At 42.6% G+C, this 26,110-nt stretch overlaps 3 protein-coding genes across 4 annotated transcripts in view; all 3 read left to right on the top strand.

Annotated features, from left to right (window-relative positions):
* The window catches only part of myo15ab (myosin XVAb), a 55,849-nt gene extending 44,317 nt beyond the window's left edge, over positions 1–11,532 (top strand). The window contains exons 60-75 of the mRNA XM_030735501.1: positions 2,013–2,218; positions 2,316–2,434; positions 3,409–3,478; positions 3,574–3,646; positions 3,946–4,019; positions 4,164–4,246; positions 4,361–4,491; positions 4,575–4,669; positions 5,615–5,692; positions 5,800–5,896; positions 7,707–7,867; positions 7,954–8,087; positions 9,774–9,907; positions 10,073–10,206; positions 10,346–10,486; positions 10,576–11,532. Of these exons, the coding sequence (XP_030591361.1) occupies positions 2,013–2,218; positions 2,316–2,434; positions 3,409–3,478; positions 3,574–3,646; positions 3,946–4,019; positions 4,164–4,246; positions 4,361–4,491; positions 4,575–4,669; positions 5,615–5,692; positions 5,800–5,896; positions 7,707–7,867; positions 7,954–8,087; positions 9,774–9,907; positions 10,073–10,206; positions 10,346–10,486; positions 10,576–10,677 (1,832 nt within the window). The 3' untranslated portion in view covers positions 10,678–11,532. The remainder of the gene's footprint in view (positions 1–2,012; positions 2,219–2,315; positions 2,435–3,408; positions 3,479–3,573; positions 3,647–3,945; positions 4,020–4,163; positions 4,247–4,360; positions 4,492–4,574; positions 4,670–5,614; positions 5,693–5,799; positions 5,897–7,706; positions 7,868–7,953; positions 8,088–9,773; positions 9,908–10,072; positions 10,207–10,345; positions 10,487–10,575) is intronic.
* Positions 11,533–12,612: 1,080 nt separating this feature from the next.
* Positions 12,613–17,933, top strand: alkbh5 (alkB homolog 5, RNA demethylase). 2 transcript variants are annotated; one of them, XM_030728066.1, is made up of 5 exons: positions 12,613–13,953; positions 14,060–14,140; positions 14,240–14,362; positions 15,275–15,449; positions 15,897–17,932. In XM_030728066.1, exons 1-4 carry the CDS (start codon positions 13,241–13,243, stop codon positions 15,432–15,434), a joined length of 1,077 nt encoding a protein of 358 aa, XP_030583926.1. In that variant the 5' UTR covers positions 12,613–13,240; the 3' UTR covers positions 15,435–15,449; positions 15,897–17,932. The 2 variants fall into 2 exon arrangements, with proteins under 2 accessions (XP_030583926.1, XP_030583934.1); XM_030728074.1 differs by having other exon boundaries at positions 13,206–13,953; positions 15,275–17,933.
* Positions 17,934–18,226: 293 nt separating this feature from the next.
* mief2 (mitochondrial elongation factor 2) lies at positions 18,227–25,434 on the top strand. The gene is made up of 8 exons (XM_030728054.1): positions 18,227–18,374; positions 21,149–21,308; positions 21,963–22,128; positions 22,225–22,316; positions 22,694–22,870; positions 22,968–23,131; positions 23,294–23,446; positions 24,128–25,434. The coding sequence occupies exons 2-8, from the start codon at positions 21,171–21,173 to the stop codon at positions 24,636–24,638; spliced, it is 1,401 nt and encodes a 466-aa protein (XP_030583914.1). The 5' UTR covers positions 18,227–18,374; positions 21,149–21,170; the 3' UTR covers positions 24,639–25,434.
* The last annotated feature ends 676 nt before the right edge of the window (positions 25,435–26,110 follow it).

The following is a 26,110-nucleotide window of genomic DNA, read 5'->3' as shown; positions in this document are numbered from 1 at the left end:
AGCTGCAGTCATGTTGACGGTGCCTGCGGCACTCTTTAAATACAATATTGTATCAGAAAATGATTTTCCAGATGGATGATGGCAATGCAGTTCAAAAACTATTGATTTATGTGTTTTCTTGAGGACATAAAAGATGAAATGGGATCACAAATGTCACGTCAGTCAGTGGATAAGACAGACTGCAGTGAAACTTTGCGCACATATTTGTAATTTAGTCTGATGTATTAGTTTTGTTTTTAGGGGCCCTAAATTCAGAACTTAAAAATGGTGCATGTAGCATTTCATGCTCATGTTTTATTCATCTGAGGCCTGCCTGCACCACTCAAACCACTCTCATTCAGCCACAGTCCTTAAATGGCAGCATAAAAAACAATGATTTTACATAAATTAACCTTTAATGTTAAGGCGATTTATGAGCTGCTTAAAACATTTTTCATTAACTGCTCGCTTTAAAAGTGTGTGTTTGTTTTTTGTTTGTTTTTTTAATTTCGTTTTGGGTTGACAAGCTAAAACATTTTTGTTTTATTATAGGAAAGTAAAGGATATCAAAATTGGAAGATGCACAATATGGACAAAAGTACTGGGCCAGAAATCTTAATCTCTGACTTCAAGTGTTTTCAGTCTCATTGCCACAGGTGTATAAAATCAAGCACTTCGCCATGCAGTCTGCATTTACAGTCATGCTAAAGAGTTCCCTAAATTCAGGTGTGGTACTGTAATAGGACGGCATCATTGCAACAAGTCACTTTCTTCCCTCCCAGATGTTCCACCATCAACTGTGCTATTATTGCCAAATGGAAGCATTTAGCAACCAAAGCAGTTCAGCCACAAAGTGGCAGACCACACAAAGTTACAGAGTGCTGAGTTATAAAGTTGCCGAGTCCTGAGGCACCAACACTGACTCAATAACTGCAGAGCTCCAAACCTCCTCACACGTTAACATCAACAAAAAAAGTGCACTGACAGCTTTATGGCATGGGTTTCCCATGGCAGCTGCATGCAAGCCTTACATCACCAAGCACAATGCCAAGTGTCAGATGGAGTAGTGTAAAGCATACTGCCACAGGACTCTGGACCAATGAAAACATCCTAGGGAGGATGGACGAGCCTGGGTTTGGCAAATGCCAACTCTGTGCTTCCGACTTTGTGGGAACAGTTTGTGGAAGGCCCCTTTTCTGGTCCAGCATGACTGTGCACAGTGCAGAGTCTAGAACGGCTTGGTTAGATGAGTTTGGTGTGGAAGAACTCGACTAGCTCGCTCAAAGCCCTGACGTCAACCCTGATGAGCTAGACCGGAGACTGTGAACCAGACCCTCATCCAGCATCAGTGTCTGATCTCACAAACACTCTCCCAGATGAATGGGCAATAATTCCCCACAGACATCCTGCAAAATCTTGCAGAAAGCCTTATAATCTTAAGAAGACTGGAAGCTGTCAGAGCTGCAAAGGGGGGGATTTAACTCCATGTTGATGCTTGCGGATTAAAAATGGGATGTTGTAAAAGCTCCTGTAGGTGTAATGTATAGGTGGCCCAGTACTTTTGTTCATATAGCGTACTTTAAACAGTTTACATAAATTATTATTATTACTCTTTACATATATCATTAGTAGTAAACTTTTGAATAATGCAGCATTAATTTCAAGGCTTTGTTAGCTTCAAGGATTGCTATACCCCCGGGTGAAGTTAGGGACCAGGATCGCCATATACTGCGTCCTCAAACATGGCAGAAGCACCCATGTGTGCGGTGCCCATAATTGGAGAAAAGGCTGCATTTTGTGTCAGGCTATCAGCGTAGCAGCAGAGGGGAGTCACATCTTATAAACGATAAAGAAAAGCCAGCAGATAAGGATCTGACCTGTTTAAATGAAATCCTGACCCGCTGGTAGAGGAAAGCAGATAGCGATCAGGACTTAGAGCGAGCGAAGGCTTGTTTAGGCTCACAGAACAATTGGGTGTTTTGCTCTTCATCACCTGCACATTGTTGCCCCTCCGCTCCGTGTCTGTGCACCAGGCTGGAAGTTTGGCGCCGTGTTGGGCCGCTCCGGTGTGTTTCCTGCCGAGTGCGTCCATCCCGTCGCTCCTCCTGACTTCCTGTCACTCCCACTGGACCGAAAGTCGGAGCCTCGAGGTGGAGCGGGACAGTTCGCTGTGTCATCAGCTGTTGCTGTCGCCGTAGCGTCCACCATGGCTGCGCATGAGATAGATCAAACGATTGAGGTTCACAGACACACTTTTTTTTCTTTTCTTTTCTTTTTTTTTTTTGTCTGTCAAAGTGAATTCAGGTTGTTTTTCACTGTCACTCTTTGCCTTTCAGAAGGTCTCCCTTGATGGCTTTGCTGATGGAGATCTGGATGAAAGGGCTCTGCAGGACAGTAAATATGATATGTTGGAGTTTGCCAAGAAGTACTTCAGACAGGCGCCCAGCGGGAAGGGGTGAGGCCAAAACACGGACTCAGAAAAAACACTCATGTATGCATGCAGTTTAATGTATGCAGGCAAGATGAGTTCATTCTCCAAAAGCAGTTTCTGCAGGTCACTGGTTTATTTTACCCAGTGAAAGCAAATAAACAAAAGTAAACAGAAAACAGAGATTCATCTATCCTGTCACCTTTTTTTTTTTTTTAAATGCAGAGGCCCTCCCCTGTGCTGGCAGGTCCTATACCTGCTTACCATGCTCTCCAAACAAAGCAGAAAATGATCACTGTGAGAGAAAGTTAAAAGCAACAGAATGTCTCTTAAGTTTGTTGCTCAGCCACCGAGTGGGTGCAGCCGCTGTGCAGCAAGAGCAGCAGGCCTGTTGTCGAAATTTCACTAAGCAAAACAATAAAGTCACTTATTTTAAGTAGTAAAATTGCTGATAGGAACCATGAGGTGGAGTGAAGCATGTTGATCACAGCAGAGAGTGAAAAAAATGATGCACCCAGCCTGAGATTGTCATTATTTTTTCACCTTTAAAAAACTGAAATCAGATCACCTACATAGAAAACAAATATCCAGAGAGTCAAATGGTGAGGTGCAGCCCCCAAATTAATCAAAATGAACCAAACAAATAAAAGGGCAATGGGCAAAATCACAACTCATAGTTTAGATATCCATTTCTGTTGACTAAAGTAATCAAAATAAAAAAATACATTCACAAGCTCTGCATTTAAGTGCAATTTCAGATGCTAATTTCTAGTCCTGCTCCAGTGATGGAATATTATAATGCTGCAACACTGAAAGGTATTAATCTGCATAATAGGTACACTGAAATTAATTGTGTTGAAAGTGCTTGCGTACTTTTGTAGAGATACACCTCAAATGTTATTTTTAGCATGACATTGCTATTTTTTTTTCCAGCAATTCATGTATATACTCAGTTTCATTGTAATCAAAAGACAGCACATTATGACTGATTGTGTTCACAGAGATTCCCTGAAGAGCAAAAGCAAGAACAGAGACTCCAGGGAGCCCATTGAAATGATCAAGTTTTCCAAGGTGCCTTCTCCTCTGCTCTCAGCCTTGATGCCGTAACACTGCGGGCGTCCTGACTCATTCATGTAACTTTTCTTGTACGGTCGTCTCCTTTGCAGGCTCCTCTGACTGAATCTCTGATAGATTTCAAAGACCCAGCTATGAACAGAGTGGCAGCCGATCTCTTCCTGTGTAAGTCCTCACCCTCTCTCATCTCTCCTCTAATTACGCCATTTTATTCCACCTGGTCTCCGAGTCATCGTCTGTTAAGAGGAGAAGTTCTCATATCCTGTTCCGTCTACTGCACATCTGTTCATCCTAAGAAGGGACAGCTGCACTTTCTGAGGGTTCCTCCTTTTTTCTCCCATTAAAGGGATGTAGGGGGAATTTTTCATTAAGTGAATCGACAGTCTGAAGACAGAGGATGTTTTATACTGTTCAGATTTAAACATTATTGGTGTGTGTGTCTCCTGGTTGTGTATTTTATGTAGCCATCATGCGTTTCATGGGTGACTCTTCATTAAGGGGACTGACAGAACAGGAAGTGGTCAGCACTTTCCTCAAGGTAAAAATACATATCGGGGTTTTTTTTGGTTTTTTTTGCTATTTTCTCTTTTACACTCTTTTACAGCTGCCTAATCTATCTATGCTGTTCTCTGTGTGTTTGTGTTTGTGTGTGTGTGTGTGTGTGCATCCATCCACCCCTCAGCTCATAGGAGAGTTCTCCTTGATGAGGGATGAGGCTTACTGCCAGCTCCTCAAACAGCTTACCGCTAACACCAGCTCCAAACCGTAAGTCCGCTGCCCGCACATATACAGCATGCACCCACCGCAGACTAACACGCGGTACAAGCCTCTTTCGTCACTGAGCCTGTGATCCCAAGCATGCACTCTTGTGCTCTGCAGCGACAGTTGCCAGCGAGGCTGGCGGCTGCTGTACATCCTGACTGCTTTCCACTGCTGCTCCGAAGTCCTCAAGCCCTTCCTGCTCAAATACCTGCAGCAGGCCTCTCGCAGCACAGGGTTGCAGTATCAGGGTAAAAAACGCGCACACACACACACACACAGGTTTTAATGTCCCATAAGCATCAGTGTGTTACGTTTCTTATAAATTTGGCAGGCATAGCTAAAGCATGTGAGCAGAATCTGAAAAAGACGTTCCAGTTTGGTGGCCGCACCGTTCCACCCAACAGCATGGAGCTGAAGGCTATGATGGTCAGTGTCTCTTTTTATTTATCTGCAGGAATTTTCACCCACAGTTTAATATGTATGGTCAATTGTGCATAAAAAGAATTAAAGCCAAAACCATTAGCTGCAAATTGTACCAAAGTAAAGGTGTCAGGTGTAGAAAACATTCAGAGCTGAAGCATTTTGTTGTCCCAGCTTTTATTAGAGCTGCATTCTTGTTTGCATTGTTTCATTGCACGTCAGTTTTTTTTCTTTATAAATTGAGCATGAATAGAGACAATTTTTCCAACCCCCAACTGTCTTGATTTAGAATAATGTTTACTCCTATTATGTCATGTAATAGCACTGTTATTGATGTAAGCAGTAAATTAATGTGGTAACTGGCTGAACTGAATTGGATTTTGAAAGATAAAGATGAAAAATTATATTTTATTTTGTTCTAATTGTCAACAAATTGAATGAAAGACCCAAACCCAGCAATGGTTGGATTCAACCAGCAGGCATTGTCTGTATAATCAAAGGCTGCTATCGCTTTTTCCTCTCTGCCAGGGAACTTGATTGTTGTCCAAAATCTATTACACATCAGAAAGCTACAGTGTTGCAGTGGCTGACACGCTTCTGGGGATTATAGTGTGAGAATAATTCCAAACAAATGCACAATTTTCTCCTGTTTCAGCAATACTTGGCAAAAAGTGCAGTGCCCAGCTTTTTTAGCAAATAACTAAAGGATGCAACTTTAGACCTGGAAGCTGTTTTAAAAGATTTATTGAGGAACCAGCCGGCTTGGGGCTGAATGCTACAAACAGGGGAGCTTAATGAGAGAAAAACACATTGTTAACTTAGTTTTTTTTTTTTTTTTCTTTTAAGGATTCATTGGCGGTAGGAACTTGTGAACAACCTTACTTTATACACTGTGTAGTTTAATCTGTAGCAGTGCATTGCATTTGTGTGTGTGTGTTGGTGTTTCCTCAGGCGGGACGAAGTTCAAAACGTCAACTGTTCCTCTTCCCCGGGGGTATCGAACGCCACGTGAAAATCAAAACGTGCTCTGTAAGTGCTCAGCTGCCACGTCATCATCACTGGTGTGCGTCAGCAAGGAGGTTGTGATGCGTTCATGTGTCTGCACTGACACTATTGTGTGTGTGTGTTTGTTTTAGGTTGCCCTGGAGGTGATTGAGGAGCTGTGCTATGAGATGGGGTTACACAGGCTGGAGGCTATAGAAGAATATTCTACATTTTTAGTGACCAATCGAGGTGAGCTCAGGAGAGATGATCACACATCATATGTTCACCTGCTCTCTGAGGTTTAGCTGTGGGAGAAAGTCGTTTTGTTCATAACAGTTAACGCACACACTCAGTTTCAGTTCTGTGGTTTTACATTGGGAATAATGATCTGGTCCTTAAAATTAGGTCAATACAACCTCAGGTCAACAACAGCACGTGACATATCACACTGTGCCATTTTTTATTTACCAAAAATTAAGCTAAATGTTGCTGCCCATTAATCTGGGAAGGGTTATAAGGCCATTTCCAAGCAATCTGAAGTCTGTCATTCTACAGTGAGGAAGATTATTCACAAGTGGAAAACTTTAATGATAGTAGCTAATCTTTCCAGGAGTGTCATAGCCAACCAAGGCAACTCAGTTTTCTGGACTCTAACGCACGACCCAGAGACTGACAGCTTCTCAGTTTTAGAAGGTTTATCAACAGGTGTGCTCAGGAAACAGCAACAGGAACCTGTGGCCAATGAAAAGCTGGCACTCGGGTTTGCAGCTCGGGAGGACTGGTCTGCCAGGAGAAGCTTCACAACCACTGACAACAATCTGGCAAAGAGTCATTTCTGGAGCTGATCCTCATATGCTGGCGAGTTGATGAGTAGGCGAGCAACAGGTGTGTAGGCTGACGCTGGGCTAGGCAGAGCCAACTGTCAGCACGGTGGTGGAGGCTTGGTTTGCAGCCACATTACCTGGACACCTTGCAGTCATTGAGTCGACCATGAACTCCTCTGTATACCAAAGTATACAAAGTAAGTAGTCAAACGTGAGGCCATCTGTGTGACAGCTGAAGCTTGGCTGGACAATGATCCAAGCACAGCAACAAATCTTTCAAACAGAATGACTGAAAAAGAAAAGAATCAAAGTGCTGCAATGATCCAGTCAAAGTCCAGACCTCAACCTGACTGAGATGCTGTGGTGGGACCTTAAGAGAGCTGAGCATAAATGAATGCCTGCAAATCTCAATGAACTGAAGCAACGTAAAGAAGAGTGGAACAAAATTCCTCCACAATGATGTGAGAGACTGACAAAGTCATACAGAAAACAGTTACTTCATGTTACTGGTGCTAAAGGTGGTTCTACAATCTACTGAATCATGGGGTATCCTTAGCTTTTCACACGGCTTCTCTATTTTTGTTAGTTTTTGTTAAATAAATAATTACAAAGTAATATGTCGTTTTGTTCATCTCAGGTTGTATTTACCTCATTTTAGGACTTGTGAGGACTGATTTTTTTTTTTTTAATTATGTCCTGATCTGTAAAACCTTTTAATCAGAAAAAAGTCTACTTTCTTTTTCACATGACTGTACCTCTAAAAGTGCTCATCTTTTCTTCTTTATCTGCTAAGATGTTAAAATCATATTTGTTTGCCTTTTGTGTATGTATTTAAAAAAAAACACGATTCACCAACTTGTCATGTTTCTTTGCACTATAACCCTTTTCCTTTTGCTTTATCAATATTTTAGTGTTCAAGCCCCTTGAAATACTCTCACAGTACATATACTTTATACACATACACTATTGTTGTCTTTTTCCTTCCCTGACCATTAAATATCTCCACATGATTACAGCTGGCAGCTGCTCTGGCTCCTGTGCTTTTCCAAAGCACAGCAGGTCACGCAGCATGGGGCTGCCTGCACAACACATTTCAGAACACACGTATTAATAATTTTAACTCCTTTTTTTTTTTTTTTTTTTTTTGGTTAGTACTGACTGGTGAGAAAATATGCAAGTCCGCTATATAAAAAAAAACATTACATATTTACATGTGCACTGTTTAATGTGTTCAGGTCAGAATGTACGCCCTTTGAACAAACACGAGTACATCCTGGATGTGGCAACAGAGGCCGAGTTAGTCGACACCAGCTACAGCTTCTGGTTCAGGCGAGTCGTCTGGACTCAGCCGCTCAAGTTCGACAATGAGCTCTGTGTGGCCATGCACTATAATCAGGTACAACCGGTGACATCTCGCATGCCGCACATACGTTTACATGTGTGTGTGTGTGTGTGTGTAACTCTGTTTGTGTGGTTATTTAGATTCTTCCAGACTACTGTAAAGGTCTGCTGAATGTTCTTCCACATGGGAAAGTGAGCGATCAACAGTTTCACCAGATCTCCAAACTGGCAGCTTTGCAGCACCGAGCCAAAGACAACATCTTCATTCCCAGCATGTGAGAAAACAGCGGCAATGAGAAAGTGGTTAAAGTTTCATTCTAATGAGCCCCGAGGTAGACTGTTTGCAAATTTAACCTGGAATTAAACTTTTTTTTTTTTTTTAAATATATTTTTTGTTGTGATTAATTCACTTGCAGTAGTGATAATATATCCCCGCTGAACTTACTGTACTTGAATAATCATGAAGTCAAACAAATCCTAATTAAAATAAAATATCTGTAGTAGAATAAAACTGAAAACTATTGGAGAAAAAAATGTGCCATTAACACTGGCCAGACTGCTTTGACCTGATAGGAAGGCAAGAAAGGTGTGCAGAAGAGCATCTATGGACCTACAGCACAATGAACCTTGAAGCAGATGGAGCACATCTGCTTTAAGTGGGCACTCCTGTTAATTAGGAACAGGAAACTGATGCTGCAGTTTGCCCTGACTTGGCAAAATTTGATAATAGAAGATTGGAAAAATGTTGCCTAGTCTGATGAGACTTGATTTCTGCTACAACAAGGTCCTAATTTGGTGTAAAGAACATGCAAGCATGGGTGCATCTGGCCTTATATCAATGTTTCAGGCTGATGGTGGTGTAATGGTGTGGGGGATATTTTTTTGCTACACTTTGGGCCCCTTATTACCAACTGAACATCATTTAAATGTCACAGCCTGCCTGAGTTTTGTTGCCGACCAATGTCCATCCCTGCTTCCAGCAGGATAACGCTCCATGTCACAAAGCTCAGGTCATCAGTCTGGTTTCCTGAATAATCAGTTCACTGTACTTCAGTGGCCTCCACAGTCACCAGATCTCAATCCAATAGAGAACCTTCACAAACTTCCACTCACTAAAATTAATCGATTCCCTGCTTGAATTCAGTGTTCGCAGGACAGACATTTAGCTTGACTATCTCTATTAAGTGAAAACAGTGTCAGCATGTCTCTGAATGTTCCACGTGTTGTTTTTGTTTGTCTAACTTTGGCCTTTAGGTTCTTATAACTACACTGAAACAGTCTTTCTCAATATTTTATGTAAAGATGAAACATTTTCCCCAGTATTTCTGGATGAATTAGACTTTAAAATGAATAAATTCTGGCTGCCCTAGAAAACTTTGGTAATATGCCCTACAATGACCAAATTTCCTATGGTCTTCTATTTAATGCTCATTTTATTTGTGAGAAATTGCTTCAATTAAGATGTGAAATAAATTCTGCCGCAGGTAAATTCAGGAAATCCCAGTCAGAATTTCGTGTCACATTGAAAAGTTCAGAGTAAAGACCTTGATAAATGCCCAGCAAAAAGAAAATGAAGTAAATTCTTATATCAAGTGTAATGTTAATGTTTAAATGGAGGAGACTTGCAGCAGTTTGGTAAATACAGGCACAGACTGCAGTGCAGTCACCAGTTATTGTGTTTAAGGGGCATGGCTGCTTTTTTACTTTCTCAACTGTAAAAACTCTTATGTGACTTCTTGCTCTAACAGTTGTTATCTTCAATCCTTCCTCACACACACACACACACACACACACACACACACACACACACACACACACACACACACACACACACCCAGAGCCTAAAGCGGAGCGGATCGGCTCACTGAGTCGTAAAACTCTTTTGGAGAAATGTTGGAAATCACAGAGTGAAACAGACTCCTGTTTATCTGATACTGTGTCTCTGTTCCTCTCTCCTGCAGACACGAATTATCGGAGTACATCGCCACACCTCTCTTCAAAAAGCAGCCACCCCAGCAGTGGGTTACCATGGTGACGCAGCACATGCAGCAAGTACAGGCACTGAACCCGCACCAGGCCCGGGCACAGTTTCTGGGTAAGATCTCTGAGGACGTTGAGGGGCGGGAGGCACCACAGGAACAGACTGACTGTGTTTTGGATGGTGGTCTGCAGGACTGCATTATATTAAAATGTACTTTGATTGATTCAACCTGAGATTAAAAATGTGGCCTGTACTTAAATTTCATTTTTGAACTTTCAGGGCTGGTCAGTGCGTTCCCCATGTTCGGCTCCTCGTTCTTCTACATCCACAGCAGCAGCTCCACCACCTTCTACGCTCCCTGCATCGTTGCCGTCAATCAACATGGTCTTCATTTCCTGCACAAAAATACCCACGTAAGGAGTACACACACACACACACACACACACATCCTCAGCCAGCTTATGACTCAGCGTGTCGTGACGAGAACACGAGCCCATAAGCAGAGCTGTAATTTCAGCGGGCAGCTGTAAAAGTTTAGTCTCTGTTGAGCAGGAGCTGATGGCAGTGGTCCCCCTGGTGGAGGTGCAGTCCACCCGCACCCAGAGGCCCACTACTGGGACCAGTTATCCTTATGTAGACATCACCTTGGGGGATATCAACGCACAACGTGTCATTCAGCTACAGCTGGAGCAGGTATTATGCAAACCGCACACCTAAAGGATCGTGATCATCTTTACCCGGGTGGGTTTCGGGCTCTGATGCACCCCTTTCTCCGTCCACAGGGCCTGGAGCTGTGTCGAGTCATCGCCATGCAGGTGGAAAACATGATGTCTGTGCGGGAGAAGAGACTCACTCTGCCACCCAGCGAAATCACCATGCTGTAACGCACGTTCACGCACAAACTTTCATGAGTGCACACGCTCTCACGGGCGTAGATGAAACCTTCACGAATGGCCTACCTCTTCTTAGTTTTAGGTGTTTGTGTCATGCAGCTCACATGCAACATTGTAAGGTCGCTTTTGTAAGTGGAGAACAAGAGTGGGTCTCAATATTGATTCATTTCTTGTTTTTCTTTCAGGGCGACTCACTGATAACTGCACTTACTGTTTTACCTGTACACATGCTGTTAATGAAATGTGGGGAGGTTTTACAGGCTCCACAAAGTTTTCTAACAGATATGTTACATGTTTTATATTTTTATAGCTACAGTTTACTGTAAATCTTTATTGCTGTTGTATTCAACCCTTGGTAATGCATATTTTGTAAACAAATATATATCTATATTTTAGCACAAAATAAGGGCTTTTAAAAAGAATTGTGAACTCCAGCATCCTTTAAACAGAATGTATTTATAGGTATCAAGCTTGAAATAAAAACAATAGTTTTCATTAGCAGTGTCTTGTGGAGGTTTGCACGTAGATAGAAAGGTGTTTTGGGGGCCAAACAGCAAGGCTGTGGGCACCCATAGTGATTCTTGGTTTTCTTATATCAGCATCAACTTTTTTTCCTCTCCAGTGGGAGTCTATGGCAGCTCCTAGAATCGCCTGGTCAAAAGTTGTGAAATTTGGCACACTTCCTCAGGACAGTTTCATTATCATTTTCACCAAATTATGTGCCACTACCTTAAGCCAAAGTAAGCCAGAATATAATTTGTTTCAACTGCCTTTTTATTTTCAGGTTCTTGAATTGTGGTCCTGTATTTTAGAAGTTCTTGACAGAAACTGTTAATATTTGGTTTGGAGTCTGTCCATTTGGTTTCATGGATATGAAAGTTGAATGAAGGAGGTGACGTCTTTGTCCATGTCTTTGTCATCAAAACAAAACTAAAATGTCCTTCTCTTTAAGTTGAATTATTTGTCCAGTTTTCTGCCTGACATAGTGTTGCAAATCAGTCCAGAACATTCTGACATATATACACTGATAAAATAGATGAGAAATAATTACACACTCACAGAAAGAACATGAGTAGTTAATATCAAACTTAAACCTCTCCAGTGTGTTTTTTTTAAAACTGGGTATATATTGTGTAATATTTTAAAAGAAACTTCTTTAACTTTGTTTAAACAAAATTTCCCTCAGAGTTCCTCATCATATGACGTCATTTTCCGCCATATTGGATTTTATGGGACGGCTCACGACTATTCTTTGTTTCCTAGCAACTGTCGCGTCTCGTTGCTTGGCCTCCTCATTGCTGCTTGCAGCTATATTTTATTATTTATTTTTTTGATTAATCGACTAATCGGCACACCAATGAACTGCTGAAAAAAAAGTGAAATCCTTAATAAGCATTAATCTTTCTCCTGATCAGGTATTAACTGAAGTCATTGTTTATACACATAATATCAAAAAATACACATTGTTTCAGTGTGCGAGAGTTAAGCCAAATACTGCTTGTGTTTCTAAGATCTATTACATCTAATGTTCCACACTCTATACACTAGTAAGTGGTTAATTTTACTGTATAACAACACTTTCATTCCACTATGTTCACTTTTTATGCCACCATGTTATATGTAGTGGTATAAAAAGTACAATATTAAGGTAACAGTATCATAAAGCTGAACTAAAAACTCAAAGAACAAGTGTATGATGGAAATTGCATTTTTGAAATTGTTTTCTTTCTTTGTATAACTGCTATATAAGCACCAGCACAGTTAATAACATTAAAATATAGACCAGCAGAGCCATCTGAATGAAAGGAGTGAACTTAATGGGAGTAAATAAAAGGTAAAGTGTGACAGCAGCAGCGGACTAAAACGCGTCCTCAGGGCTCCCAAAATTGAATTAGCCCCGCCCCTCACCGTCAAATCCTCACTGAGCATGCGCAGACTTCTGGCAGGTTACACGAGTTTATTTTAAGCCTTTTTCTTGGAGATGGTGTAAACTAAGAACAGGTCAAGATTCCTGCACGCAAAGTAATGCGTTTCCCGGACTGTTGGACTTAAAACGTGACTCGTGGGGACGTCTTCGGAGCGCCGTGGTTCGGAGTTTGACGGTGTGACATGTGAAATGTTGCTGCGTGGTTTGTCTGTTTTTCCAGGCGGTGACGGACAGACCCAGCCAGGCTAGCAGAGCTAACTAACTAGCTAGCTAGGTAGCTGGCAGCCAAGCAGCTCAGCTAATATCTTTAGCGTCTGTGCAGGCTGAGCGAGCGTGGTGCGTTTGCCACGGCTCTGTTTGTTTGTGAGAGTCCGATCAGGTCATCTCCACACTGCCAGCTGCCACACCAAGGCAGACACGGAGCGGCCGAGCAGCTTAGCTACTGTTAGCTACTTTGTGCGCCGTGAGAAAGTAAGTGGACCCTTTGGGCAAGTGATATTCATCCATTTGGCGTCCTTATCCGCTCGTATTAACTCTAATAATCGGTGCTGAAATGCAGCGCTGATAGTGCTATCTGTTAGCTAGGAGCCCACGTCGCAGCACGCCGGTCATCTTGTTTTGGCTGACATGGCAGCCAGCGGATACTCCGACCTGAGGGAGAAGCTCAAATCCATGACTCCGCACAGAGACGACTATAAAAACAAGTACGTTGACGGGACGAGCAACGGGAAACACCGAAAACGCAAGTACCGGGAGTCCGACGACGACGAGTATGAACACAGCGACGACAGCACGGACCTCCGGGAGCAGGAGGCCCGCCGGGTGAGGAGCAGCATCCAGCAGAAGAGCATCTTCACGCCGGAGGAGTGCGCACGCATCGAGAAGAAGATCGACGAGGTGGTTGCCCAGGCAGAGGCTGGACTTTACCGCGAGCACACCGTGGATAGGGCGCCCCTTCGCAACAAGTACTTCTTCGGGGAGGGCTACACGTATGGAGCCCAGCTGGAGAAGCGTGGTCCGGGTCAGGAGCGGCTGTACCGCAAAGGGGAGGTGGACGAGATCCCGAGCTGGGTGCACGAGCTGGTGATCGATCGGCTGGTGTCAAACGGAGTGATCCCTGAGGGGTTTGTCAACAGTGCAGTCATCAATGACTATCAGCCAGGGGGCTGCATCGTGTCACATGTGGATCCTTTGCACATCTTTGACCGGCCCATCGTGTCCGTGTCCTTCTTCAGTGACAGCGCGCTCTGCTTCGGCTGCCGCTTCCAGTTCAAACCGATCAGGGTGTCTGAGCCTGTGTTTGTCCTACCTGTGAGGAGAGGGAGCGTCACCCTGCTTAGGTAACTACAGCAGTGTTTGCTGTCATGCTTTGTCTGAGTAACTGTTGTTGTGTAGTTGCCACAGGCCCAAGAGTGCTGTCACTAAAAGTTTTTCTTTCTTTCTCAGTGGCTATGCTGCAGATGACATTACCCATTGCATCAGGCCCCAGGACATAAAGGAGAGGCGTGCAGTAATCATCCTCAGGAAGTGAGACAGCATACTGTAATTTAAGAATCAACAGTCTTATTTGAAATCTCTGTCTTTCCACAGTGTTTCTTATTCTGCTGCTGTTAATTTTTTTGCCAGGACTAGACCTGACGCTCCTCGACTGGGCTCTGAAAGCTCCTTAAGAACTTCTCTTGCACAGAAACCAGCTCGCCTGAAAGCCAAACGTTCTCATCGCAAAGCAGACCCTGATGCAGCTCACAGGTATACACCCACACATGCTAACACACAAGAGGTCTTCACAGTCCAGACACTCTTTTAAAAGACAGCACAGGATTATTTGATCTGATCCTGATACATCAGAAATGAGTGAAAATGTAATAGAAAGAGGACACTGAGGCTGAAATGAGTGATCCAAACCAGGGTTTGGCATTAAATTGGTACTAGTACCGGTCTCCTCTGTACTGCAGTATTGGTAAGGGTCTGGACAATTGGTGCTGCTCTCAGTACTTTTGGACCGTTAAGTCATTCTAACATAGCTTGTGTTTAGAAATTCTCAGCTACCCCCTGATAATGAGGCTGCTACTGTCAAGCAGACATTCTTCACCTCAAGTCACCGTAACTAGGACTATTAAAATGAGTCTTTTATTAGCTGCACAGCTGGCATCAGTTTTGAGTCCTCCTATAAGCGTCCCTAATTAGTTCTCACCAAGCAGGAGACGGCGCGCATCAAACGCTTTCTCAATCACTCGACGAGGCAGAGGGAGGCTGGACAAATATGATATTACAGGGTTAGGTTTGTTATGAAAAGATTTCATTATTACAACAGTACAAGCAATGCAAGCATTTGCCAGCATAAATGGATGTTTGAAAACTGTGAAATGTATTCAAACACAAGTGTACAAAGAAACTTTTACCAAATTCAGCCAAAGACAAAAGTTGTTGATGACTGTCGGGATGACACAGTGAGACAAGTGTCAGTGTAAGATCAGTGGTGACACTGGGCTCTGCTCTTTGAGGTGTAATATTTGGTCACGGTTCAGAGCTACGGTCTGAGGTGCTGAGTCGATGCATGAATCCATGTGAGGCGTGTTGGTATGAAGGGAACATCTGCAAAATAATTACTGTGTGCTATGAAAGGATATGTGACAAATGACCCAAATGCGACTCCACCAGGCCGAGGGTTCTGGAGATGGATAAAGAGGAGAACAGACGTCCTTCACTGTCCCGTCCTCATCGTCACAGCATCAGCTCGGAGAACTACAGGAGGCGCGGGCAAGACTACGACAAACAGCAGGAGGGTTCAGGGCGCAAAGTCAAAATGAGGCGCCATTGAGGACTCCTTTCACATGTAAACATAAATAACTGTTCTTTTATGTAAGCCAATCAGCCACAACATTAAAACTGCTGACAGGTGAACAGAATAACATTGATCATCTCATGACGAAGCACTGTCGTGGGAATTCTCTGGGTGTTCCTGGTATTTTTGTGGATGTTACCTTGACCAGCTAAATGCTGGTGCAGACCTGAACACAGCACCCTCCCCAGTAGGACAATGAGCCATGACAAAATGGCTCAAGCAGCCAAAAAAACAAAAAACAAAAACATCCTAGCAGGATACACATGCACCCAAAGAAGACACCCCTACCATTATGGCGTGATAGGTCAAATGTGTTTTGGCAGCACTGAGGGAGGCTCGCAGCATTTTGGGTGGTTTTAATGTTACGGCTGATCGTTGTATTTCAGTATTGTCATATTTTTTTGTTCATTCAAACTTCTCTCGCTCCTTTTGTTTTAGTTTGGCACCGGGAGCACAGTCATCATGGCGTTGCTCTTTGATTTGAGTCTGGATCAGTTTGTGTTTCTGGCAGACGAAGCTAGCATCTCTGCTACATATTACAGCACTTGGAGTTACTCACTACAGTTAGGCTCTGTTGATAAACTGTTCAGTTAATTTAAACTTTTTTGTTTGTATGTTTATAGATACCTAAAACTGGCATGTTGTATTTTTTTTTTTTTTTTTTTTTTTTTTTTTTGTAACCAAGATGTACAGACCTTGAGCGCTAAAAGGAGAATGGACTTGTACAAAGGAAACTGTGAGCTGTAATCTAACTTGTTATAATGTACAATATGTTTATATAGTGTCTGATTGGGGGGACTTTTATTGAGAATTTGAGTTTTAGCACCTACATTTCTGACCTGTACCTTCACTGTGCCACCTCAGAAATTCACTTTAGCCTCCATATCACAGTTTTAAGTTGCAGCAGCTGGCGGACGCGCAGCCTGGCTGTGTTATGATTCGACTCGGCTGCGTGGCTTATTCCGCTGGTCTGCCAGCTGGAGCGAAGCACCATTTCAGGAGTGATGGGAAAAACTCAGGTCTTGTTTTACACTCCTGTTTCAGTCTGAAGTTTCTTGGAGCCACAGAGGCTGTACTGTTCTGTTAGATCTAAATTTTCCTCTTTTAAATCAGGTGAAATCGAGGTCGGTCATAAGTTTAATTTGAGCAGAACGACCTCTATTATGTCCTGTTTAGTTTGGGTCTGATAAGAAATAATTTCTTTGCGGTTTGCTGTGTAAACGCAAATTTGTTGCTTGCTTTCAGTCATCCGTGCTTGGCAGAGGTACTCATTAGCTGACTCCTTAGTATGGAGTTACATATGAGCAAAAATAACCTTGGTTCAGAGGAGAAATTGCTTTCTAAAAACAGGATGTGGAGATGCCCATGGCCCTCTGTAGCTTGGCTAAAGTTGAAATGATTCTGTGGACAGTGGAGGAGTATGAGGTGGTTTCATGGGTTTTTAGTTTGTTTTTGGATTTTGAATGAAAAGGTCCTCGCTAAATTAAATAAAGCTAAATTTGCCTCTCCAGAGTTTCTTTATTGAAGCCTGCTGTCATACTGACAAATGTGTATTTATTAGGAATGCACCGCGTGTGTTTAAACACCTGGAAGAAATTTAAAAGTTCAGATTCAGTGTGATACAGCAGATAAACATTAGTCACTCTTACTGATAAATGTCTTAATTTACAATAGCTCAGTATCAGTAATCAAAACTGAAGCATACGTGCATCGCTACCTTTACAGTCAGCTTTCCAGCCACTCCACATTTCTAACAAAGCTTTACTTAAACAGAAACAAGCTGCTAAACAGCTGCAGTTATGGACATTTTTATTTTAATAGTCTGATTCTGTGGTATCCAAAATATGATTTCTTCTTCCATTTTAAAGCTAGAATATGTTTTTACTCTTACAAAGTGTGGAAAGGCAACCTGAGCTTGCTCGCATGAGCTCTGAAGTTGGGGCATTGCCTAAAGTTGCCCACTGCAGACTTTGTAGTAGGGATCTGGCAGGATCTGGACTTTAACATCTGATCCAACAGATATTTATGTTCTCTCACTATGCTGAAGACTGCAGTGCAGCTATGGTTAAAAAGTCTGCAGTTCACAGCAATACAAAACCACACACTGTGCAACAAATGCATGTCATCCTCGCCCAATCGGAGGATTTTGGTCTGTACTTTGTGCTCCTGAGTCTCAGACTGCATTGACTGCATGAAAGAAAGCTCAGTTTTCATGTATTTGCAAATAGTTGAACTTTGACTTCAATGGAGGCTCACTGAATAAAGTCTGAAGGTCTCTTTCTTGTAGGCCACTTTCAGTAGGAGGCTGTGCACCCATGCTGTAGAGCCCTGCTATCTCCATTTAAATCTGATTTTATAGCTTTGGAATAGTTAATTATTAAGTGATGAATTTCACTTAAGAGGGAAGACAAATGGGAAACGAGCTGTCCTATCAAATCTACTGTAAATATTCCCCTTTTTTTTCCTTTTTTTTTTTTTGGTTTTTGGTGTGTTATGATATACTATGCATCATACCAGAACCAGAAGGCATCCTTCCTCAAAATCAATAAATAAAATACATAAACTGTATCAGTTTTTTTATTTATTAAAAAACATGAACCTACGTCATCACAAACTCAGGGAAATTAATAAAAATATATAAGTCAGGTTGAACTACATACAGGGACAGGTACTGAATGAATCTAAAGAAACCACCGTTAATTGTTTCGGAGCATCACCAGGTGGCGCTATTCCACCTCGACGATGATTACCGACGGAAATGAAAAACACGAAGAACCCAACAGCTGCTCTCAGACATTTATGGAAGCAAACGACAGACGGCAGTTTTTTAATCTGCTGAAAACGCATCGAAAGACGTTCTCTGACAAATCCTAATGATTCGGGACCTGGTTGTTATATTTTTCTTCGCACCGAGTGGTAAGCATATTTATCAGGAGGGTGAAGAGAGAACTTATGTCACTGACTGCTAATGCTGCTAACCAGCTGTTAGCGGCTAACCAGAAATGAGAGCCGCTTTGTTTTGTCTGCGTTGTTAGTTGGACAGCTGTTACTGTACGGTTACTTCTGTCTTTTTGTAAGGCTGGAGGTGAGGGGGGAGGTCAGCGCTAAAATACTGTCACTACTGGTTAATATTGAGATGCACAAAAGTTTGAGGGATTCCAGATGTTTCTCGCTTCATTTAAATCTCCTGTCTTAAATTTCCAGGCCTCCGTTTGGTAAAATGCCCCAACAACGTATTAACGTACTGTTAGAGAACGTGAACAGACTCTTCTTCAAAGGCACAAATACACAGATAAATGCAGAGAAGGGTTTGCAGATTATTATTCGTCTGTTTGATCCCAGTTTTGTTCTGCAGCATGACACCCCATGTGTACAGCGAGAGAGTTCCCTGATCACAGCATAGTGGATTCAGAGACCGTGGACCCTGAGAGACATTAAACCCACAAAGACCTGTGGCTTCAAGTGGAGCCACAGGTCTGCTTTACTACCCTTATTATTAACTAGTTTATAAACAGTAAGGAACTTCCCCACAGTACTCTGTGCACATGCCTGCAGTCCAGGCAGCTGGATGATGCATAATTATATTGTGAATCCTTTCAAGTTTCTATGGGAGAAGTCTGAGTTCCCTTTTTCTACATGTGACCAGTTTAGTATTTGGTCAGTAATCTATTGAAAAGAAAAGAAAAGTATTTTATTTGTATGATTTCTTTTTACTGCCCCATGTAGGGGCTGCCTGCCCTCCCTCTGACAATTACAGCCTAGCAGGATATGCTGCTGCTGGTGTTAATGTATCAGTGCTTTACTAAAATATATGAACACTGATCAGGCATAACATTATGACCACATGTCTAATATTGTGTTGGTCCCCCTTTTGCTGCCAAAACAGCCAAAGTAAAATCCACATGGATGGCAGGACCCAAGGTTTCCAAGCAGAACATTGCCCAAAGTATCTCACTGCCTCCACCGGCTTGCCTTCTTCCCATAGTGCATCCTGGTGCCAGGTGTTCCCCAGGTAAACGCTGCACGTGCACCCGACGTGATGTAAAATAAAAGGTGATTCATCCAACCAGACCACCTTCTTCCATTACCCCGTGGCTCAGTCCTGATGCTCACGTGCCCATTGTTGGCACTTTCGGCAGTGGATGGCTCAGCATGAGCACCCTGACTGGTCTGCGGCTATGCAGTCCCATACACAACAACCTGTGATGCACTGTGTATTCTGACACCTTTCTATCAGAACCAGCATTAAATGTTTTGGCGCTTTGAGCTACAGTAGCTCATCTGTTGGATTGAACCACACAGGCCAGCCTTCGCTCCCCATGTGCATCAATTGGCCACCCATGACCCTGTCGCTGGTTCACCACTGTTCCTTCCTTGGACCACTTTTGATAGATACTGACCTTTGGCCCTTATCAAACTCACTCAAATCCTTACGCTTCCCCATTTTTCCTGCTTCTAACACATCAACTTTGAGGACAAAAGGTTCACTTGCTCCCCGATATATCCCACTCACTAACAGGTGCCATGATGAAGAGATCATCAGTGTTATCAACTTCACCAGTCAGTGCTCATAATGTTATGCTTGATCAGTGTATATCAAATTTCTATTTATTTATTAAAGCTTAAAGCTAGCTTTGAATGCCCTAGCATGATTAAGCACCGCTGTGACAGCGGTCAGTAATATAGGAGAACAGTACTACTGATTTAAGTATTGGCCTGATGATAACAGAACAGTGAACTCTGCTCTGATATTCACAGTGACACCTCAGTGCTGTACGTGCTGCAACTAGATGACTCAGGCCTGTATCGGGTCTATAAATAGAGCACGCCCTCAGTCTTGGGACCTTGTATCTCTAGCAGGGAAAGAGGACTCGGAGTCATTTGAAATGGTTTAGAGTAATATGTTGCGGCTTTTTGTGGATATCAGGTGTCCGGAGCCAAACACGATAAGCACAACAAACATTCGGCTATGTACAGCATGTGTTTAGATCTAGAAGCTTAGAATCAAGTTAAACAAGCTCCTCGACTGCAGCTTCGTACTGCTCTGGATCACAGACCTCATAGTCAGAGGAATGTTTTAGCAACAGACTGGTTGATGTATTGCAACAGGAAAATCCCAGGTGTCATCAATGACATTAACAAGGCCTGGTGGACTATAATAAACTAATGAGGCTCTGCTGTAAAATGAAAGCATCATTAATGTTATTGATTACACATGTGGAAAAAGGCCAGTGTACAAAACTATTCTTTTGATTAGCTTTCCGTTCTGTGGAACACCCTGCTAAGAAAAAAGAAAGGAGCATCATTGTGTCCAGCCCTCTCAGACGCAAGCACTTTTTTAAACAGAACATTTATTGTGGCTGTTAAAGCTGTGATTTTACAGTATTTTCAGACTTTCAAAAGCATTCAGTCACCCTCTCATTTCAGGTGTAAAGGCTTCAGTTTCTTTAATGTGCCCACATGTCTTCGAAGATTACTCTGCTGGTTGTGTGCTCTGATTTTCATATTAAATAGATACATGTTATTCCACTTTGTCTCATGAATTATTCAGACTTCATTACATTTGAGTGCAGTTGCATACAATAATTTCTAAAGAAAGAGAAACCCAAAAAGTTAGTCCTCTCTGGCAGTCAGTCATGTCTTGTGTTGCTGTCTGCTCCCCTAAATGCATGCACGCTCCTTTTCCAAAGGCTGACCACAAAAAAGGAAACAATGAATTTCCAGAGCAGTCGGAGGCGAGGAGAGGAAGGCATCGCCGTAGTGATTGACTTCCTGCTGTCTAATGCCCGGCTGGTTCTGGGAGTCGGAGGAGCGGCTCTGCTGGGGATTGCTACACTGGCAGTGAAACGGGTGAGTGGTTTTTTTTTTGGGGGGGTTTTTTGAGTTTGTTAGCACCACATCACAACGTCTTTCCCATGCCCTGTTGAGTTTGGTAATATTGTGTATCCGAAGCCAAAAACGAGAGGTTCCTCAACATTTTCTTATCATTTCTGCCTCTTCTCAACTTTATAAATCACTCCTGTAGCTGCCAGTAGCGGTTAAACTGTACCCAGATACAGACCGCGTACTTTACATTTCTGTATGTTTGGTTTTGGATGGTAGTGAAATGGAAATCTGCTGCTCAGAGGTGTGTTCACAGGAGGGCATGAGGTGGCACCGTGTCCAGTACCACTGGATGAGAGCAGTGCTGGAATACAACTGAGTATATTTACTCCAGTACTTTACTGAAGGACAGTTTTAATGTACTTGTACCTCAAGCATTTGTCTTGTGCTACTTTCTGCTTCTGATTAAAAATCAGTGACATAATTTTAAATTATGATCCAGTAATATATGTATGTGATTCTAAAAAGCATCTTTATGCATAATTAGTACTTTGACTTCAGGATTTTTCTGTGTCTAAATGTTTTCTTTGTTTGCCTGTGGGATTTAACAGTGTATGTAACTTGTATTTGTTAATGTGCACGCTTGACTGCACGTCTGTGACGCTGAATGTTTTCGTTCAGCTGATAGAGCGCGCAGGACGTGCAGCAGACGATGAAAAGGTGGAGCAGAAGATGGCTGAGAGCTGGGAGGAGTTGAGTTTGGTCTCTTCCTCCCCAACACTTATCAGGAAGGGCATAGAGGGCGTAGTGATGAAGCATGTCGCCAAGGCAACCAAACAGCAGAAAGGTATTTGAGTAACTGAAAGTGGGGACACAAGTGCACAGAGCTTCTACTGGATTGAGCTTCCTGTTATTATATAACAGCTGTTTTCTTTTCACTCAGCTGATCTCTGCCAACAGCCTCAGATGCTGGAGGTGCAGTCTAAACCGGAGTCAAAGTCCAAGAGGCTCCAGCTGTGCGCCCTGACTTTGCAGGTACACTGTGACACTTCACCTTGAACAGAGAGAATATGCATGTAGTCTCAGCAGCTGCTCTGTAAGACCTCTGCTCACTGTTGCCTCATTCATGTATGCATGTCCAGCATGTTTTTTAAAGTGCAGTGCTTAGGGGATGCATATTTATTATTCACTAGTTAGGCTGCACACAGCCCTGTGCTGGTCAAGTGGAAGATATAGAAGTCAAACAAGCATGACATTGCTTTGAGGTATTGTGCATAGCATCCACATAAGCAGAAATAATAAAAGAATATAATTTCTTCTGAAAATCTTAGCCATGCCTTTATAACTCATAATTCTATCATTTAAACTTGCCTTGAGTGATGCACATAAGTAGACATGTAGTGTCTGTTTAGGAGCGTCTGCAGCAGTACTACCACACGAGGGCGGCGCTAGCACCACAGGAGGTGCAGAGGGCTCAGTCTGTGGCTCTGGACATCTGCACTGAGATCCAGGGCTTCCTGCACAGCCGCCACCCAGACATGCCTCTGGGAGAAATGAGGCTCGGGGGTTCTCTGCTGGACGATTTGCAGGTATACACGAAACAACCTGTACTCCCTTTCCAAACTGACAGGAAACTTGCTTCTTGAGCAAGGTGTTGGAATTATTTTGTTATGTGCGGGTCTTCAGGTGGTCAGTGCAGACCACGCGTGCCTGCTGGTGCCTTTACAGCTGGAGTCTTCTCTGTGGCGTCTCATCCCGGGAGAGGAGACGTTGCTCACTCATCCTCTGCACTGGATGGTTCGACGGCTCAACCTAGAATATTTTCCCAAAGGATGCAGCTACTGGGACAGGTGATCACCACACATGTTTAGGTCTGCATTAAATCAAACAGATGTGTAGTATATTGGCCTCTACTTCCCAAGCAAAAATATCTGGGGTTGTTTTTTTTTTTTTATGAGACAGGAAGTTCCTGTTAAATGTATGAAACGGGAGTCTCTCCTTGTGTCTTGCAGGTACTTAGTGGGGGGCTATCTGTCTGCAGAAACTGTTGTGAACATGTTCAGTAAGGCTGTCATGGAAACTGTAAACTGGCCATCAATCAGCAGCACTTTGGACTGCGTCGTCAGACCTGTACTCGGTGGACCAGACCTGAAACTGGAGATCCGGTGTGTGTCCGTGCTTAATTGCAGACTTGTTTTTTTTTTTTTTATTGTCCTGCTTTTTAGGAATTTACATGCAAATTTTGCTTTTTATGCAGTAATATGTTGTCTTTAATAATCCACTGCTGACATCACTTAAATAATACATGAATAAACAGAGCACTCTGACATTGCATGACAAGGCACACACCATGCATGTACTAAACTCCTGGATCCAGAAAGATCTTGCTCCAGATTAGTTTGTTATATATACAGACTTGGGCTAATACTATGCAAAATGCCTAATTATCTCAAGATGAGTGAAAATCCAGAACCATTTTGACCCAGAAGTTAGACCTAGCCTCACCTTTAATAAAATTTTCATTCAAATCTTTGAGTAATGTGACCAACAAACTGAATTAATCAACCATCTTGGCATACAGAGTGAAAACACTACTGTTCTGAAAGTTAGCAGTACCAATAAAATCCTAAAAGTGGTGAATGTTTTTTGTATGAAGATGCTGTATTTGTGTCTTTGATTAGTGAAATTTCTTCCATGTTACCTGCACGTAAAAATAAATCCATGAATGAGTACATGTTTATTTAGTAGTGGTAGGTATAATGTCAAAAGAAACTCCGCAGGTCTTACTTGAATACCCATAATGTTTGTGCATGTTGATCTGACGCTCCTGTGTTGTAATGCTGCAGGCCTGGAAATGCAACAGGAGGGGCAGAGAGCGACTGTCAGCCCCTGTTTGTCTCCATGTTGCCTCTGCTGAGTGAGGGAGACGTGGTTCTGACCGCTCAGCCTGAGCTCACCTCTCCTTGGGTGAACGCCTGGCACCTCTCTCTCTACCCGTGGGAGACGCAACGTCTGGCTCAGCTTGATGCGGCTGATGAGGGCTACCGCAGACACACCCTTAAAATTCTCAAAGCGGTGTGCAGACAGAACCCTGCCCTGCGACCGCTCAAAGCCGCCCCGCTGGCCAATCTCATCCTGCACCTCAGTGACAGCGAGAGCAACTGGTCCGAGTCCAGCTTGGACGTAAGATTCCAGCAATGTATCACAGAGCTCATTGGCTACCTTGAGCAAGGAGCGCTGCACAGTTACTTCAAACCGGCTGTCAATCTGCTAAGCAGCTTGTCAGAGGACCAGGTGGACCAGATTGGCTTCATGTTCTACTGTGCTGTGTCAGAGCCTGAAATACTGCTTATTTGACTCTCTGCACATTCACGGCATGTCAGTTTTCACAAGCTCTGACATGCAGAGATCAAAGGAATAATCTTATCTGTGATGTCTGGTTCAAGGCTCCTTGTCTAGCTGCTCCATCTTTGACACAAATGAAAAGGGTACAGTTGCTGTGGCATGATGGCAGGCACCACGGTTTGATGTCTGCGCTGGCGGAGGAGACGTTAAGAGGAGGCTGCAGATTTGCCAATCATGCAAAATGAGGCACGCTGAGGAAAAGAGACAGGCAAAGAGTTGAAGAAATATTAGTTAAAATGTCTGAAATGGTGTGTCAGGCCTTCAAGTTTGTGTGGTATTTTTCACAATTACACAGCTCGGTGTATCAACAGAGGAAGAGGATTATGGCTTTTTACTTTATCCTCTAATTAATGGCGTGTGCCCTGTATCATCTTTATACATCCTTTAAATATTCTCTCTATGCAGAACAATAATAACATAATGAGAACCACCAGCTGTTGCTGCACTATCCAGTGTATCTGAGTTGGGTTTATTTAACTCGATGTGTACATTTAATTATACCGAGGTTTGAAGTGCTGAGCATTTTTCTTAGTCTTGTTTAGTCGTCTGTCTGTTGCCAGTCCTCTCTGGGTAAACTGAACCTTTAAATTATGCTTTGCTTTTCCTAAATATTTTATGCAGTTGGATTTTGAATACAGAGTGAATGTGGTGGGAATATTTCAATTGTGTGGTTTGATGGCTGTAAGAGAACTTGTTTTTCTGTGAATGAACAGTGAAATTGCAAATAAAAATGAAAAGCTTTTATTTAGATTCCTGCTAATGTAACTTTATTACATGAAGTTCAGGGCCACCTGAACAATTAGCATAAGCAGCTTGTTAGGTTTCGTACCTATTTACATTTAGGGAGCTGTGAGCCCTGAAGTTCTGCCTACCCTTTTGTTCAAACCTTACGTTTGCAAGAGGCAGCCAATCAGAAGAAAGTTGGTGTAAAGGGAGGGTGGCCTTGGAGGACAATGAGCTAAAGAGGGATGAACTTGTAGGCTGCACCAGTTCCCAAATATATATACATATATATATTATTTTGAACTGAGTCATGCATAGCTGCTCTAGTAGAATCCAGCAATAAAAATATGGAGCTGGAAATGAGCATAACTGGTGTCATTTAAACTGCATCCTCTTATGTAAACGAAAACTAGTTAATGAGGTTTCTGTATGTTGAGCTACTTTAATGGGGATAATGTGAGAAGGCAGATTTGTACTCTGAATACATATTTTTCCAAACCTAATGCAGTACTCTGTGTTAATTTTCAGATACAGTTGTGTTTGTGGCTGTGGTAGGTGGAGCTGTTGAACTAACTGTAATAATGATAAACTTTATTTATATAACATCTTTAAAAACAGTTTTACAAAGTGCTTTGACAGACGGGCAAAAGCAGAATATTCAGGCTAAACCCAGACAGAAATACAACAGATAATACAAAAAA

The sequence above is a fragment of the Archocentrus centrarchus genome, chromosome 1 (assembly GCF_007364275.1).
Source record: "Archocentrus centrarchus isolate MPI-CPG fArcCen1 chromosome 1, fArcCen1, whole genome shotgun sequence".
Lineage (NCBI taxonomy): Eukaryota > Metazoa > Chordata > Actinopteri > Cichliformes > Cichlidae > Archocentrus > Archocentrus centrarchus.
The sequence above is the reverse complement of the archived record's forward strand: the minus strand, read 5'-3'. Positions and strand labels throughout refer to the sequence as shown.

Coding starts and splice junctions, on each gene's coding strand:
- mief2 (XM_030728054.1), top strand. CDS start 21,171: ATGAATTTCCAGAGCAGTCGGAGGCGAGGAGAGGAAGGCATCGCCGTA. Junction 22,317..22,693: donor TGTGCGCCCTGACTTTGCAG/GTACACTGTGAC, acceptor GTGTCTGTTTAG/GAGCGTCTGCAGCAGTACTA. Junction 23,132..23,293: donor GGATGCAGCTACTGGGACAG/GTGATCACCACA, acceptor TGTGTCTTGCAG/GTACTTAGTGGGGGGCTATC.
- alkbh5 (XM_030728074.1), top strand. CDS start 13,241: ATGGCAGCCAGCGGATACTCCGACCTGAGGGAGAAGCTCAAATCCATG. Junction 13,954..14,059: donor GGGAGCGTCACCCTGCTTAG/GTAACTACAGCA, acceptor TTTCTTTCTCAG/TGGCTATGCTGCAGATGACA. Junction 14,363..15,274: donor GACCCTGATGCAGCTCACAG/GTATACACCCAC, acceptor CGACTCCACCAG/GCCGAGGGTTCTGGAGATGG.